The sequence below is a fragment of the Zootoca vivipara genome, chromosome 12 (genome assembly GCF_965207765.1).
Source record: "Zootoca vivipara chromosome 12, rZooViv2.hap1.1, whole genome shotgun sequence".
Lineage (NCBI taxonomy): Eukaryota > Metazoa > Chordata > Lepidosauria > Squamata > Lacertidae > Zootoca > Zootoca vivipara.
Window position 1 is genome coordinate 27,333,079 of NC_142595.1, and position 16,251 is coordinate 27,349,329.

Below are 16,251 nucleotides of genomic sequence, written 5' to 3' on the forward strand. Positions count from 1 at the left end.
TTTCTAGAAAAAGAGGTGCTGGAACTCACAAGGAACATCTCCTTTGTGCTCTTATATTGGAAATGGCGCCCACCTGGGAGGTGCAGGAACTCAGTTCCGGTGAGTTCCAGTTTTTTAAAAAAAGGCCCTACTCCCCACTCCCAGAACAGAACAGTCAATTCAGAATGACAATGAGGCGCTTCTGAAGCTGAGGTGTTGCTTTCAGGGCTTTGTACCGTAGCTAGCAATGAATTATAGCTCAGACCTAACATTAATGATTTGCTCATTGCAATTTCAGAAGTATTACATATGTGGGAAATCCCATGCCAAAGCAGTGCAGGGATACAGGAAAGGGGAGAAAAGACCAGAGCTAATTTGTCATGGCCCAGCCCAGCTGATTGGCACATACACACCTCTCTTGAGTTTCTTGTCCCAGTATTTAGTATTTGAGATTCCTTTGTCTGGTATGAGTGTCATGCCTATTTATGGAGTGCAGTGTTTTGCAACCATAAATGCAAATTGGCGACTGTGCTAAAAACAGGACACCACAAAGAAGCACAGGGATTTCAAACTCTGGAGTGATCAGCAACTATGTGGTTCATCACTCAACTCCTAGTTTGTACCTGGGTCCTGTTTTTACCCTCCTTCAGTGCAGCACGTCCAGGTAACAATTTCCTTCTGCCTCCCCAACACTGCACAGCAGGAACTATCTCCCTCCTTCCGTTTTCTTCTTTCCTGCTTCTTTACTTTAAGATTGGAAGCTCCTGTCCTGTGAGAGAAGCTGTGGAGAACATGCTGACTCAGAAGCAATGGCCTTTTTCCTGGTGGCACTCAGTCGTATGGAGTATCAAAACTTTTTTTTAAAAAAAGAGCAACATCATGTTCTCATCTGTTTATTGGGGGATTTAGTGAGGTTTACTATTGAGTGAGATTGCATAGGATTGTACTGTTAATATATATAGGGTAGAAGTGGAAAAGAAGCATTTGTATTAGGTACAGAAGATGCTTTCCTTGCCTGGGCTGTGGAACAAGGGAGATGAACAACTACCTGATATTTAGAAAACACCTAAAGGCAGCCCTGTTTAGGGAAGTTTTTAATCTGTGATATTTTAATGTATTTTTGCATTTGTTGGAGGCCGCCCAGAGTGTCCGGGGAAACCCAGCCAGATGGGCGGGGTATAAATAATAAATAATAATAAAAGGCCAGTGAGCAAAGTTGAAAGAAGAATCAGGGCAATACTGAGCAGGAAGTGTGATGTAATGCTGAATAGTGGTGCTATGGGCTGAGGAGGCAATGTCTCTTTTGCTACTGAGCTTGACAGGTGTGGCTTCTGAGGAACCATGTTGTATCTCCTTGACCCATTCCTTCCAGTTCCTTTTATGGCCCATATAGGTACACTCTCTGCTCTGTTTCTTCTCATCCCCATCCACTGCCTTCTTGAGTGAGAAGTGACAGAAGAGGAGAAGGACTAAAAAGCAGCAGTCACTGTGAGGACAGTGCCATGCCAGTGCCCCACACGAAGTTCCCCCTGCATGGTACGGTAGGAGGGGATGGCAAAGAGACCTGTTAAGGCAGAAGGATGCATGACATTTGACTTTTTATTTTGGTCATTTGCAAATGATAGTGCATACAAAACAAAATGACCATTGCTGGATCAGACCAAGTGTCATGGAATAAGCAATATACCATATCTGTGTTAAACTTTGGTTCCTCGCAGTACATACTGGGATGGTCTGAAAAGGAGCTTGGGAATGAGTTAAGAGAAAAAAACCTGTGTTCTTGGAGGAGTTGTCTTTTTGCCCTGAAGGAAGAATCTCACCTGTCAGCCCCCTTCCCTTTTGATTTACATGTTAATTGGGTATCTGCCTCAGCTGGGGATTGGCTTAACACTGCAGTCCACACTTGTGCTAAATGTGGGAAATGCAAATTGTTAGAGTGAGAGCCAGAGCTGGAGCTGAAGCCTTGTCCCGCTTTAACCTGGGCAATGTAACATTATGTGCTCGTGCTGTGTCCTGCCGGATGGGAAAAGACATAGCCAGATTTTCTTCTGTTAGATTCATATGTATGTGTAAGTTAATTAGTTTATATCTTTGTTGTTTTAATGGTAACCTTTTTGTTGAGAACTGCATAACCATTCTTGTTTAACCTTGTTTAACCTTTTGAATAAATAAGTAAAAAGACGTTTTGTCTTGGGTTTTGTTGCTTTAGGCTGCAAAGCTGAATCTGGTCCTAGACTGCTCACACTTTTGTCTGAACGACCCTAAGGGGTGTTCAGTGGTGGCAGCATAGCGTGAGACCTGTGCAAGTTTAAAATAGAAGTGTGGGGAAGTGCGCCCTGTCCTCTCCGCGGAGTCCAGCGGCACCTTGGATAAGGGGCTGGAGCAGTGAGAGACAAGGGGGGCTGTAGCAGGGGCCCAAAGGGCCCCAATTAAGGTGATAATGTAAATCCCTATAAATCCTGAAATATGCTTATATTAGTGAATTATAGTAACCTGTTGCTTTAAAGAAACTGATGATTCAGCAAGAAGCCGTCCCTACTGGGATAGAAGGTCAGCTAATACGTCAATCACAAAGAAGCAATTCATAAACTAGAACACAAATTATTACATGGTATGCGTAACACAGGTTCCCAACACGCATATTATCTCACAATGTAACATATTATTGAGAATCAAAGGCCTAGTTAGCAATCCTTGGCCTAGCTAGCAATGCTTATTGCGCATGCGTATTAGATTAGGTAATGACATACGTATTAAATATGAAATGAGGTAATGATGAATAATAAATATAAAATGATGTAATGATTTATGTGATTGGTTAAATTGAAATCCTTTGTCTGAAATGTTATAAATTCCTGCCCGACCTTTGGGTGGGGTTGCAGTTTTCCGAAAAGATTCGACTGTAACCTTATTGCTTTGCAATAAACATAATGGACTCCTAACTCCTCTTGCCTGAGTTTTATTGGCTAACTCTGAAGATAAGCCATTTTTTGGTTACAACATTTGGTGCCGTGAATTCTCGGATGTACCAAGGTCGACTCCCCCAGCTTCGTGACAGCAAGTCTGATTCAGCATACTCCATTCAGTATTGGTCAGGCAATTGTTTTTCATAAGGCAATGGGTGAAACATGCAGAGAGCCCCCTTTTCTCATCCATGTTCTCCCCAACAACTGGTATACAGTGGAATACAGAAGGAAAGCATTTATTTGTTATGGCTAAGAGTAGTTGGTGGTGCTTCCCTCCATCACCTTTGTCTAATCTCCTGTTAAAGTCATTGAAGTTAATGGCTATCACCTTGTAAAATTCATTATGTTTGATATAATGATGTGCTATCTTTTATCTGTCCCAAAACTCCTGCCAAGCACTTTCATTGGATGACGCTGAGTATTACATAGCATTATAAATTAGAGATTTAAAACTGCTCTCTATCCTGTGCTTCCACATTCTACCTAATGTTTATTCTTTCTCCCTCTTTGTTGTCTCAAGGTCTCCCAACACTTAGGGGTTCCCCCTCCCCAAGGATAGTTTTGCAGGCACTTTCCCATTCCTTTCCCAGGTCCACAATATCATTTTTTATTTTTATAATTTTTTATTCATTTTACTATTTGATTTTACATTCACACATACATTAAAATAAAAATAAAAATGTAGAATCCTCTGAATTCTTGGACTTCTTTCTTGGAGTCCACCAATAACTGTTTTCCACAATATCATTTTTGATACTATATGCAAATGCAGTTATACCATAGCTTTATGAGAAGGCATTCATAGGATCATAGAATTGTAGAGCTGGAACAGAGCTGAAGGTATTCTAGTCCAATTATCTGCGTTGCAGGAATCTCAACCATGAGCCATCTTGCCTCTGCTTAAAAATCTCCAATGAAGGAGAGTCCATCACCTTCCCAGGGAGCACTGGCGGAGGAAGGGGTCGCGGTGGGTGCAGGCCGCCCCAAGTGTCATCCCTGAGAGGGGGGTGACATTGCTCACCCCACCCCCGGGATATTCACCACGGGCGGCGCCCCCAGGACGCTCGTTGTTTGCCACAGGGGTGCCTCTGCTGGCAGCTAGCCCCGCCTCCATGGATGGGTAGCCCCGCCTCCTGAGTACACAGCGTGTGTACTCTGTGTACTCTGGGGGCCAGAGGCAGCTAGTGTCCTTTTTAAAAATATCTTGGTATCACTTTCCAAGCTACACCTAGCTGGCTTGCCCACTTCAAGGCTGTAACCCTTCTAACACGTAGGACAATAGGTGCTCTGCTCAGTTTTTTTTATACAAGGGGAGGGCAACTGGTGATCCCGGCACTAAAAGCTTTTGTTGGAAAAGTGATTCCGCAGATGCTATATGGGGTAGATCTCTTTGGGATGGAATCAGAAGCTGCTAGAAAGCCAGTGTGGTGTAGTGGTTAAGAGCGGTAGACTTGTAATCTGGGGAACCGGGTTCACGTCTCCGCTCCTCCACATGCAGCTGCTGTGTGACCTTGGGCTAGTCACACTTCTCTGAAGTCTCTCAGCCCCACCCACCTCACAGGGTGTCTGTTGTGGGGGAGGAGGGGAAAGGAGATTGTTAGCCGCTTTGAGACTCCTTTGGGTAGTGATAACGCGGGATATCAAATCCAAACTCCTCCTCCTCCTCCTCCTCCTCCTCCTCCTCCTCCTCCTCCTCCTCCTCCTCCTCCTCCTCCTCCTCCTCCTCCTCCTCCTCCTCCTCCTCCTCCTCCTCTCTTCTTCTTCTTCTTCTTCTTCTTCTTCTTCTTCTTCTTCTTCTTCTTCTTCTTCTTCTTCTTCTTCTTCTTCTTCTTCTTCTTCAAATCTTCCATCTTCCAAAAAATTTATCTCAGAAGAATTCTAGGCCTCCCTCAGGGTACTCCGGCAGCCTTCTTAAGAGTGGAAGTAGGATTACCTTCTGTGTCTGCCAGGGCCCACTTAAGATTTCTGCGTTTTTTCCTCAACCTCGCAAATGCCTCAAACACCTTATTGGCTAAACAAGCCTTTGTATCTTTACAACATAATACTACTTGGCGTCAAAACCTATTAGACATTCTATCCAGATACAATCTACCCGAGTTTAATACTCTCAAACTGTGGAGCCCTGATAAAGTTCGGGAATGGATCTTTGAAAAAGATGCCTTTTTAGACACCACGAAGATTAAAAATTTGGGTTTTCCTACTGGTTTCCCCAAGTAAAAGCAGTCAAAATCTGTGCCAACTACCTGGTGGATATCACTGATCCCACCCTTCGGAGAGCTTTCACTATGGCCCGGTTTCAAACATTGCCAACTTCATACCTAACGGGTGGATTTACAAAAATCCCAGCAGAACACCGTTTATGCCCTTGCTTCATGAAAAAGAGGATCTTATACATTACCTCCTCTATTGCCCCATTTACTCGGGCTTTAGAGACGCAATGCTGCAAATTATACCCAACTCTATAATCAATCCTGAAGATAGAGTAAAATTTTTGTTAGTTGATGCTAACCCACGAATTACCCATGTGGTAGCGGTCTTTGTGATGAAGGCCATGAAAGCCAGGGAAAGATTTATGGATGATAAAGCAAAGACCCCTTCATCGTCTGTTTAACTCAGGCATCCCCAAACTTTGGCCGTCCAGATGTTTTGGACTACAATTCCCATCTTCCCTGAACACTGGTCCTGTTAGCTAGGGATCATGGGAGTTGTAGGCCAAAACATCTGGAGGGCTGCAGTTTGGGGAAGCCAGGTTTAACTCGTTGCTTGTTTTCCTTCTCTTCCTATTTTGTGGGATGAAGGATTTGTTGGGATAGTATGTAATGAATTTTAACATTTTTAATTATTGTTGTGTTAATATTTGTGTACAGGCATGGTCCTCACAATAAACGGTTTTGTTGTTGTTTCTTTTCTTTTCTTAAGCTTACAAGGAAAGAAATAAGAAAGGTAATAAGTGAAAATGATACTGATGTATGTAATTTACAGTATTATGTAATTGGTGGTATTTGTCTTTGTAAATGTGTCTATATTTCTGTGTTGGTGTTTGTACTTATGAAAATTTGCAATGAATTTATATATATATTTAAAATATGAATGTTTGTATTTCTAAATGCTCTGCCCCATGTTTTTAAAAATATCTTTTCCAAAGGAAGGCCAGTTATCCCCTAGACACTCTAGTGAAAGAGGAGATATCATTTTTGTTGTTGTCACTGTTGTTCTAAATGGCATTTTCAAACGAACATTGGCGACTGATGACTTTTGGAACTCATGGGGAAGAAGGCAGTGATCCCAACAGGAGGTGGAGCCAAAGCCAATGATGAGCAGAGCCAATGAATTTGGCTTTCTTCCCCATCCACCTCCCTTTGATGTTCTACAACTGGCAACATTGATAACATTGAGAAGAAAGCTGCCATAAGAAGTGCCATCCCCTGGACTAGGTGTAAGAAGCCAGGCAGTTGGGGACTGGTTGAGGGAAGAATGAGGTTGGTGTGGCAGTGCCCCATTTGCTGCAATGGAGCAGCCTTCATGGCAAGCGTTCACTTTTAAAAAACAGTGTTGTGATGACTGCTATGCCATTCCTTCTATGGCCAATGCTCAGGTGATGAGTGTTGTTGCTAATGTAAGCAAATCAGCCACACACATTCAGGATGGAGGTATCAGTGGGCTCAGGGTAAGTGTTTCCATAAGGATGACAATCTTTAGGGGAAAGCTTGGGGTGGAAATGAGTTGGCCCAGCTTATGAAACCCTTGATGAGGATGGCTTAATTACCACATCACACCCAGGGCCGTTTTAAGCATATGTGGCACCCGGGTGCAAAGATCCGCCTGGTGCCCCTATGTTGCCCAGAGTTGTCGACCTTTTTAAAGGAAATAGTTGTTTACATTTAGAACGGTTGCAGGATGCAGGGACTCACAGCACCAACCAACAGGCGTGCCAGCACCACATGCACAGGGGCGTATGAAGGTGGGTGCGGGTTCCATGCTGGGAGGGGAACAAAATGTTGGGTGGCACAGTCACCATGCTGTCTGCCCGCTGCCTCCCCCTCCCACTGCATGGCACCTAACTGTCCAGACGGGTATCTCACGCTCCTATTATTTGGGATTTGTTGCTGACGTCGGCACTGTCGGCGCGTGATGGATCCCGCCTGGAGATGTTTCCTCTGCTGCCGCTTGCATTCCCTGTCGTTCTGCACTGGCACCTCATGATGGGCAGTGCTGGGAGCGTGCGCCAACAGCGGAAAAGCCAGCAAAGGAACCTGCAGCTCGGCGCATGCAACAGGATGCATCGCACAGTGTCCACAACGTTACACAACGCTCTGGGCATGGCACCGAAAGAGTTAGCCACTATGCAGCTGGGGCAAGAGTCAACAGTCGAGCGGAGCAGAGCCTGTCGGAGCGCCATGGGCTCTTCTGCTGTGGGCGGCTTGGCACAAGTTTGGGGGTGAGCGCTGGAGTCCAGGGAAGAGGATGCATCACACAGCGTCCACAAATTTACAGAGCGCTCTGGGCAGCAGAAGAGCCCGTGGCACTCCGACGGGCTCTGTTCCTCTTGGCTGTTGGCAGCTCTTCCCCGGACTCTAACGCTTGGCCCCGGACTCTTGGCCTGATGCCCCTGAGAGCCCAGCACCTGGGTGCTGTGCACACCTAGCGCCAACGGTTAAGACGGCCCTGATCACAGTAAAGTGTTTTGTCCATATAGTCTGCAGCAGAGGAAAACATGTTCTCACATTGGGTTTCCATTCCATTTAGTTCCTTGTACAAATGAAGGCGCGCTATGGTCCATGGGGTCACGGAGAGTCGGACATGACTAAACGACTAAACAACAACAACAAATGAAGGTACCCATTTCACGGAACAAGGACTCAGAACCACACAGAGATATGAACTATTGCTCAGTAAGTTGTGGGTTTTTGTATTTTGGTATTCTGTCATAAAACTGTTATTTTTTATTTTTTTATTAATGATTTTCAGTTTTATACATTTCAATAATTTTACAAGGAGGGGCACAGGGTTAGCTCATTTACAGAACTCTCTTCCCTTCCTTGGTTCAACAGCTCATGCTGCCACAGCCAAACTATGATGTGTACGAAGTGTGGACAAATTCCAGTATGCACATTCCTGTATGCCCACTTACACTAGAGCATAAAATACATTAATTTGCCTCTTTCTGTTCTGAGCCATTGTTTGCTCAGTTTGCTTACTGTTGATTTCTTCCAGTCAAACTGAAAGGGGAAGGGCCATAGCTCAGTGACAGTGAGCATCTCCCTTGAGTAGAGAAGGTTCCAGATTCATCACATAGCATCTCCCTGCCTTAAACCCTTGGGAGCTTCTGTCAGTGCAAACAATACTGAATTGACCAATGGGTGACTCATTATGAGGCAGTTTTCTATGTTCCTATATGATTTTTTTAAAAAAAAATGGAGCAAGCTTTGAAGTCAGTAGTTTAATTGCAATATGCTTAAGGTCATAAGTAGTTTGCTGCTTCTAGCCTTAAAACACCTATTATTAAAATGATGTCAGAGGAGACTGTGATTTCCCTGTGGGAAGAGAGAGAGATGCAATGCATCAAGAAGGATAATCATTCTGATGGAATATATATGGAGAGAAGAAACACTGAAAACAGAAATGCCTTTTTTAATTTCAAGAATGAATCGAGGTCAGGAATGAGATGGGAAAAATGAGAAGAGACTGTTTTCAGAACAGAGATACAGCAGAAGAAGTAAACTGAATGCCAACACTATAGGCATGTTATAATCTATACATTTTAAAAATATTATTAATCAAAGCAAGGTCATTACAGTCAACTGAGACATAAAAACAGCGATAATGAGGAATAAGGTAAGCAAACTACTGGTTTTTCCATTGATGTGTGAGAATGAGATAGGAGGAGGGGGGGAGGGGAGAAAGAAATAGAAGCATCTGGACATGGCTGGCAAGAAGTTGCCATGTGCTTCGATTGAAACTCTAAAGGCACAAATGGGCATTATAAGCCATTTGTCCATAAGGACAAATGTCATAAATAAAATTATAGAATTATAGAGTTGGAAGGGACCCAGAGGATCATCTAATCCAACCTCCTGCAATGCAGGAATAAGCAGTTGTCCTGTATGGGCATTAAACCAGTGACATAAAAATAATAATTAATAATAATAATATATGCCACCCATTTGACTGGGTTGTCCCTGCCAGCCTCTCAGAGTGGTTTCCAGCAAATTATAAAACCACAATAAAACATCAAACATTAAAAATTTCCCTATACAGGGCTGCCCTCAGATGTCAGATAAATGTTCATGTCTTTGACATCTGATGGGAGGGTGTTCCACAGGGTGGTTGCAACTACCAAGAAGGCCCTCTGCCTGGTTTCCTATAACTTCACTTCTCACAGTGAAGGAACCACAGGGAGATGCTCAGACCTGGACCTCAGTGACGGGGCTGAATGATGGGGGTGGAGATGCTCTTTCAGGTACACAGGGCCAAGGCCGTTTAGGGCTTTAAATTTGAGCACCAACCCTTTGAATTGTGCTCAGAAATGTAATGGGAGCTAATGTAGATCCTTTAGGACCAGTGTTATATGGTCCCGGCGGCTGCTCCCAGTCATCAGTCTGGCAGCCTCATTCTAGATTAGTTGTCTTGTGTGCAGGCAAGTGTATGTTAGGTGAAATGTGCACAAAAAGTATGATTTTTTTCATTGCATGGAAATGTGAACTAAATATAAGGGAAAAAAGGAAAACAAAGAGAAACTGAAATTGTGAGGTTTGTCCAGCCCTAGTGTTTGCTGCTATTAATGAAAGATAAAAAAGCAAATATATTATTCAGGATAATGTGTATCGTGGCCAACCTAGGTCCTGTTAAGGAATCCTAGTGATGGAGAGGAAATTATTTGTTTCAGCCCTCCAGTTGTGTTCACTCACGACTTGGAAAGTAGTCCTGGAAAACCTCCTCCCATCCTCCTCTCTCTACCTCTCTCTAGTTGAATACCTGCTGTATAACTGTCAACATCTAAATCTTATGGGTGCCAATGAAAGAGCTATTGTATATTAATCCTTTCCACCCATCTAAAGTAGAATTTATGTAATCTTTCCAGGTGTGAAGCTAATACAATGGCAAAAGCAGAATTGGGAAATCAAACAGTCCTCACTGAATTCCTTCTGCTGGGTTTTGGAGATCTAGGAGATGTTCAGTTTCCTCTCTTCCTGCTCTTCTTAGTGATCTACGTTGTGACCGTGCTTGGGAATATTCTCATTGTCGTGCTGGTTGTGGCTGATCGCCACCTTCACACCCCCATGTACTTCTTCCTGGGAAACCTGTCCTGCCTGGAGACCTGCTACAGCTCCAACATCCTTCCCATCATGCTGGCCAGTCTCTCTGACAGAGGTCCAAGAACCATTTCTGTAACTGGGTGCATGATCCAATATTACTTCTTTGGCTTCTTGGCAGCCTCAGAATGTTACCTCCTAGCAGCAATGTCCTACGATAGGTATGTGGCAATATGTAAGCCACTGCTCTATACGGTACTGATGAATGGCAGAGTTTGCCTCCGGCTAATAGCTGCATCTTGGATCAGTGGTTCATTGGCTATTAACATGACTATATATTTAATGCACCAGTTAAGGTTCTGTGGCCGCAGTGAAATCAGCCACTTCTTTTGCGATTTCAATCCAATATTAAAGCTCTCATGTAGCGACACGCACATGATTGAACTTTTAACCACCTTCCTAGCTGCGATATGTTCCTTGCCTCCCTTCCTGTTGACCCTGACATCTTATGTCTATATCATATCTACCATTGTGAGAATCCCCTCCATCAGAGGGAGGCAGAAAGCCTTCTCGACCTGTTCCTCACACCTCACTGTGGTGTCCCTTTTCTATGGCACAATCATGATTGTCTACCTGTTGCCCAAAACAGATGCCCTGCGAGACCTCAACAAAGTCTTCTCTCTCTTCTACACAGTCCTGACACCTTTGTTCAATCCCCTGATATACAGCCTGAGAAATAGAGAGGTCAAGGAAGCCTTCAGAAAAACATTTACTAAATGTTGCATTTGGGAAAGAATGCAGAGCCATCGTTTAATATGCTTGTTTATCTAGAAGTTGATTTTACTCCTGGTTGAGGATGTTACATTTTCCTTCGGGGAAAATCACACACACACACATATTACCCTACTTAATACTGTTGTAATGCCCAAAAGGCATTCATATTGGATTGCCTCCTTGGTAATGGCAAATAGCTTCCCCCTTTTTCTTTTCCAGTGTTGTAGGTTTGGCTTTATAGACAACCTGTATATAGTAGTTCTTGGCTGATTATTGGTCCCATTTTTGTGTTGCAACCATTATTTTATAAATTGGAAAATGGATAGAAATTATGCAAAAAAAATCAAAGTGTGAAGGGTTGTGTATATGCGGGGATGTGACAAATTAAAGTGCTGGTATATTCATGCCTGCCACAGTCACATATAAAGAAGTGGAGTGTCTTTATTTTTTATTTTTTTGCAAACCAGAGATGGAATATGCTGGTGAGGAAAACAGTATCATTCCTTTTCCAGCACGTTTTCTTGCTATCCAGTAGGATGGAGACACAATGGTGTTCCTGAAAATGGTGTTGCTGCTACCTACAAGGAAGGACAGGAGGATGTGGTGAGGTGGTGGAGAGTTTGCTCTGCCCATGGACCTGCACTGCATAAACCTCTGCCAACCTCATCTCTACCCCTCCCAGTAAGTAGCTGCCAGGAATCTAGCATTGCAGCTCTGTCCTTGTGGGGGAGACACTTCTGTTTGCTATCCTCCATAGGTGTAAGCAAATTTCTTTCCAAAAAGAATCCTTTACTTCTGATATGAGCAGCATGTTTTGTTTACATGTAATAATTATTTAGCTCTTAATCATCTTTCCCTCCATTCCAGTTAGACTGGAATATCTGCAATTTGTATATGAGGAGCAAGTTCAGTCTTCCCCCTTCATACTAGTAGTGATTACCCTTTTGTGTTTGACCCTGCCTGCTAATACATTGATTATATTATGCATGACATACACATCTGACACGATCAGTGACATTGTGTGAAAAAGAAGAACACTTGCATGCATTGGCTTTTCGTAATCTCAAGTACCGTTGATTTAAAGGAGATCCCCTGGTGTCTGTACCCCCTTTAAACCATTTCTTTTCCACCTATACATTGAATGTGTGGAGAGAGAAACAGGAAGTGCGTTTCCCTCTTCTTGGGTGGGAAGCTTTGCAGGTGTGCTCCGGGTCTCCTCTGTGAACCGGTGTATTGCAGGCTAGATCGTCTCCCTGCCGCCAAATTGGCCAATGATGGCAGGAATTAGAGGGCGTTCCCCCAAACAGGAGACCAACGGACCAATAGCGTTGCTTGTCCTGGTGTCCAGGGCAAGGATAAATTCCTGGCCTGCTGGGCTGTTGGGCCTCAGGAATATCCTTACGAACCCTGACTCCATGATCTCCATGAGTTCAGTGCCACGCCTGAAAGGAGCTATTATGGATGCATATCAGGGACTTGCACAATTAAGTATCTCAATGATTTCATTACATTTATTTACTTCATAAAATGTATACGGCACTTGATTGTCAGAAACCTCAAAGCAGATTCCAAAAATGACCAAACAATAAACTGGATAAAAGTTTGCAATGCAACCTTAAACACACAAAAGTTAAAATACTAAAAGAGATTAAAATGACCTCAATTTTCTAAGCATCTGGGCACACTTGTCAAAAAAAGAATGTTTTTAGGAGGTACTGAAAAGAGTACATAGTCTCTTTCCTTTCTTTTCTTTTTCTCCTTCTATTTTTCTATCCTTTCTCTTTTTCTCCCCTTATATCATATGTCTATTTATCCACTTTCTATTCTTCTTTTTTCTCTTCTTATTCTTTAGCTATCATCTTTTCAGAAAGTATTGCGGAAAATATGTATATAAGTCTGCATATGTTATTGTGTACAGTGTTGTGTATTGTTTTGTATTTTCTTTTTCTTTTTCCCCTATGTTTTCTGTTTTGCTTTGTAAAAAAATAAAAGAAAAGTGTACCCAGAAGGCACCTGCTTGATATCAATAGACAGCGAGTTCTAAAGTGCAGGGGCTGCCACACTAAACAATTAAGTTCATACAAATCACAATTGAGTATGATGTGGTGTAGTAGTACTAATTCCACTAATCGAAGCAATGTGGTGAGCTTAAGCCTACTGAGCTCTAGGGACCTATTTCTGGACCGGATGATGGGGTGGGTCTGTCAGCTCAGGGGGGTCCACTTTCTTTTCACACCTTGGGCACATGCCAAAAACATTATCTGAAACCCTCATTCAATTCTCCTCTCCCAACTTACTATTAGGCACAGAAGTGCGGTGGGGGAAGAGGTAGAAGTAGAAGGAGGATCACACCTGACCTATGTCATGATCCTTAATAGTTCTATAATGCACTACAGATTTCCAATTGTTGGGAAGCTCACAGCTCCACTAGAACTCCCTTTTCACTCTCTGATCTCAAGGTTCAACTCCATAGCTTTACAGGTCATTCTTAATGAAGCTGTGACCTTAGGCTCTATAAATGAAAGTTTAGCAGATTTTTTATGTCCCGATCACACTAGGGTGCCAATATTCTACACACTTCCAAAAATACACAAAAAAGTGCTCCCATCACCGGGTAGATCTATTGTGTCCGCGTCAGGATTATTGTTGGAAAATTGTGCACAATATATTGACACATTTCTGTACGCCTTCACTAAAGAAACCCCGTCTTACATTAAGGATACAAAACATATAAAAACCCTTATTGAAAATTTGCATGTTACTCCACTTAGTATAATTGCTAGTGGGCTTGTGTTGTCCCGGTATACTAATGCACCTCTGGACACAGTAAAATCACAAATCCAAGAACTGCTAATGGATCATAAACAGTCTTCACCACCAGTACATTTTTAATGGGGATTCTGGATTTAGGTTTTTTTTTAATCTTAAAATTTTATAAAGGTTTGGTTCATTGGACTTGATTCAAAAACAAGATGTAGCCATGGGCTATAAATGTGCTCCCAGTGTGCTCAATATCTTTATGAGAAATTTTGATTTAGAACATATTGCTCATAATAGCCCATTCAGTGAATACATCCTGTTTTATGGCCGGTATATAGATGATTTGATAATTATATTTTCGGAGGATATTTTTGAACCGTTCAACCGTTGGATCAATAGTGCGAGTCCACACTTGACCTTTGAAGGTACATCGAGTCCACATTGTTTACCTTTCCTTGATCTAGAAATGTTTGTGGATGAATTAACAATTAAAGTGCGACCCTATAAGAAAAGCACAGATAGAAACTCCTTGTTACATTACAGACCTAACCATCCCAAACATCTCTGTGATAACCTTCCCTTAGGTCAGTTTCTAAGATTAAAACACAATTTATCGGACCCACAAGACTTTAAAGCCCATTCAAAAATATTACCACGAGGTTATCCAAACTCAGTCATCCAAAAAGCACACGTAAGAGACAGGTCGACCTGTCTCTCATCTCTTTCACATGTTAATACAAGATTTTTGCGTATTTACGCTTCCCTAGAATATAACCATATGACTTGAGAAACCATATGAAATTGAGAAAATCATTAGGCGTTATTGGCATATTCTTAAGGATATCCTGGGGTGCGATAACATCCCCCTCAATTGCCAAAGGACGCACAAAGTCATTTAAAGATATATTGGTGCATACGGATTTAAAATCCACACTCACACAACGTATGTTGTCCAGTCCTCCATGTGGTTTTTTTAGATGTGGGCATTTTACCTCCTGTAAATATGCTCTACAGGTAAAAGAGTTTACCAATAAAGAAGGTTTTAAGTTAGTTTTACAGGCATTTGCCAAATGTGCTACTCCACATGTAATTTACGTGATTAGATGCCCCTGTGGTTTGTTGTATGAAGGTCAGAATATCAGAGCACCGTTATAGGATTAGGAACAATGTAATAGATGCTCCTCTAGTACAACATTTTATTGAAGCATCTCATTCAGATGAGGACCTGACCTTTTTTGTAATTTGGACGTATTTGGGTCCTGAAGAACAATCTAAAAATATCGTCATGCAGAAAGAAACTACTCAACCCGAGGTATGATTGTACTATCTCGTTACATCACTTTTGGTATGTACAGTTGTTTATGGTATTTATATTATTCTTTTTGTAAAAACGAGTGTGACATCACAACAATGCATTTATTTGCATCACCCAGAACCTGTACTACTGATAAAGCCCAGGACGGCAAAACAAGGTTTATATTCTGGAAATCCTTGTCTTTGGAATAGGATTCTGTGGAACTGGAACTACTTGTTATTGCTGGAACTTCATGTACTGATGCAGGTGGAACAGACACATAACAATTTCTAGACCTGATCCATGAACTGATTACATATGAACTGATCCACTGGGTCTTTTGCTTGTTTCATTGTATTTTATGACTCATTTCTGTTGAAATTTATGTGATACAGTGCAAGAGTGCAGCTGGTTACGACTCGTGTCTTTATTCAGAAAATCTAAGCCACAAAAAGGTGGGACTGGGATCCTGGAAGTTTGCAATTGGGAGAACAAGGCACCAGAAGAATCAAAAGCCTCACTCCCTTCACTCACATCTGAAGGACCATGAGCCTCAAAAAGAGTAGAAGACGTGGAAGGGCCAGGCTGAGAAACAGACTGCCTTCCAAACTGCTGAGCCAAAGATTCCAGCTAAGTATTAAACCTTGACACGGCCGCAGGATCTGATCTGATATCGGCCATAATTGCACCCAAGCGATCCAGCGTATGCTGGGGAACCGCTGGGGGAGGCGCTGAATGCAGTGACTGAGACGGGCCTCTTATCACCCTTTTAGAAGGGAGAGCAGGTCTGGGATTCCTCTTGATAGGCATCCCAAAACCTTCTTTTTAAAACAAGGAGAATTACAGAAATACAAATGGAATTGAAATGGCACCCTGCAATCAAAATGGCGCTCCCGCCAAAACAAGATGGCATTCCCGCCCAAATTAGCTGGGTGAAGACCTCCCCTACTCGAAAAAGGTACAAAATGGCGATCACGTTAATTCAGGGAGGGTTTTTTGGGGGTTCCCAGGCCTGGAAATTCCCCACCAGCCCCTTAAGCAAAACATAACAAAAAGCAAATCGCTCAGAGAGGGAACTCCTCGTGATACCCAAAAGTGATTGGCTGCCCAATAAAATTTTCAAGCACCAAAGCTGCAGCTGCAGCTGGGAGAATGAAAAGCTGCTGTGCAAAAGCCCACGGCAATTAAACAGGCAGCGGCAAGCTCGACAGACCGGGAACGCTTG

The 16,251-nt window shown here is 42.7% G+C and overlaps 1 protein-coding gene across 1 annotated transcript; it reads left to right on the forward strand.

Annotated features, from left to right (window-relative positions):
- The first annotated feature begins 10,042 nt into the window (after positions 1–10,042).
- Positions 10,043–11,029, forward strand: LOC118094639 (olfactory receptor 2AP1-like). Its single transcript, XM_035135195.2, has one exon. The coding sequence runs from the start codon at positions 10,043–10,045 to the stop codon at positions 11,027–11,029; it is 987 nt and encodes a 328-aa protein (XP_034991086.2).
- Positions 11,030–16,251: the final 5,222 nt, after the last annotated feature.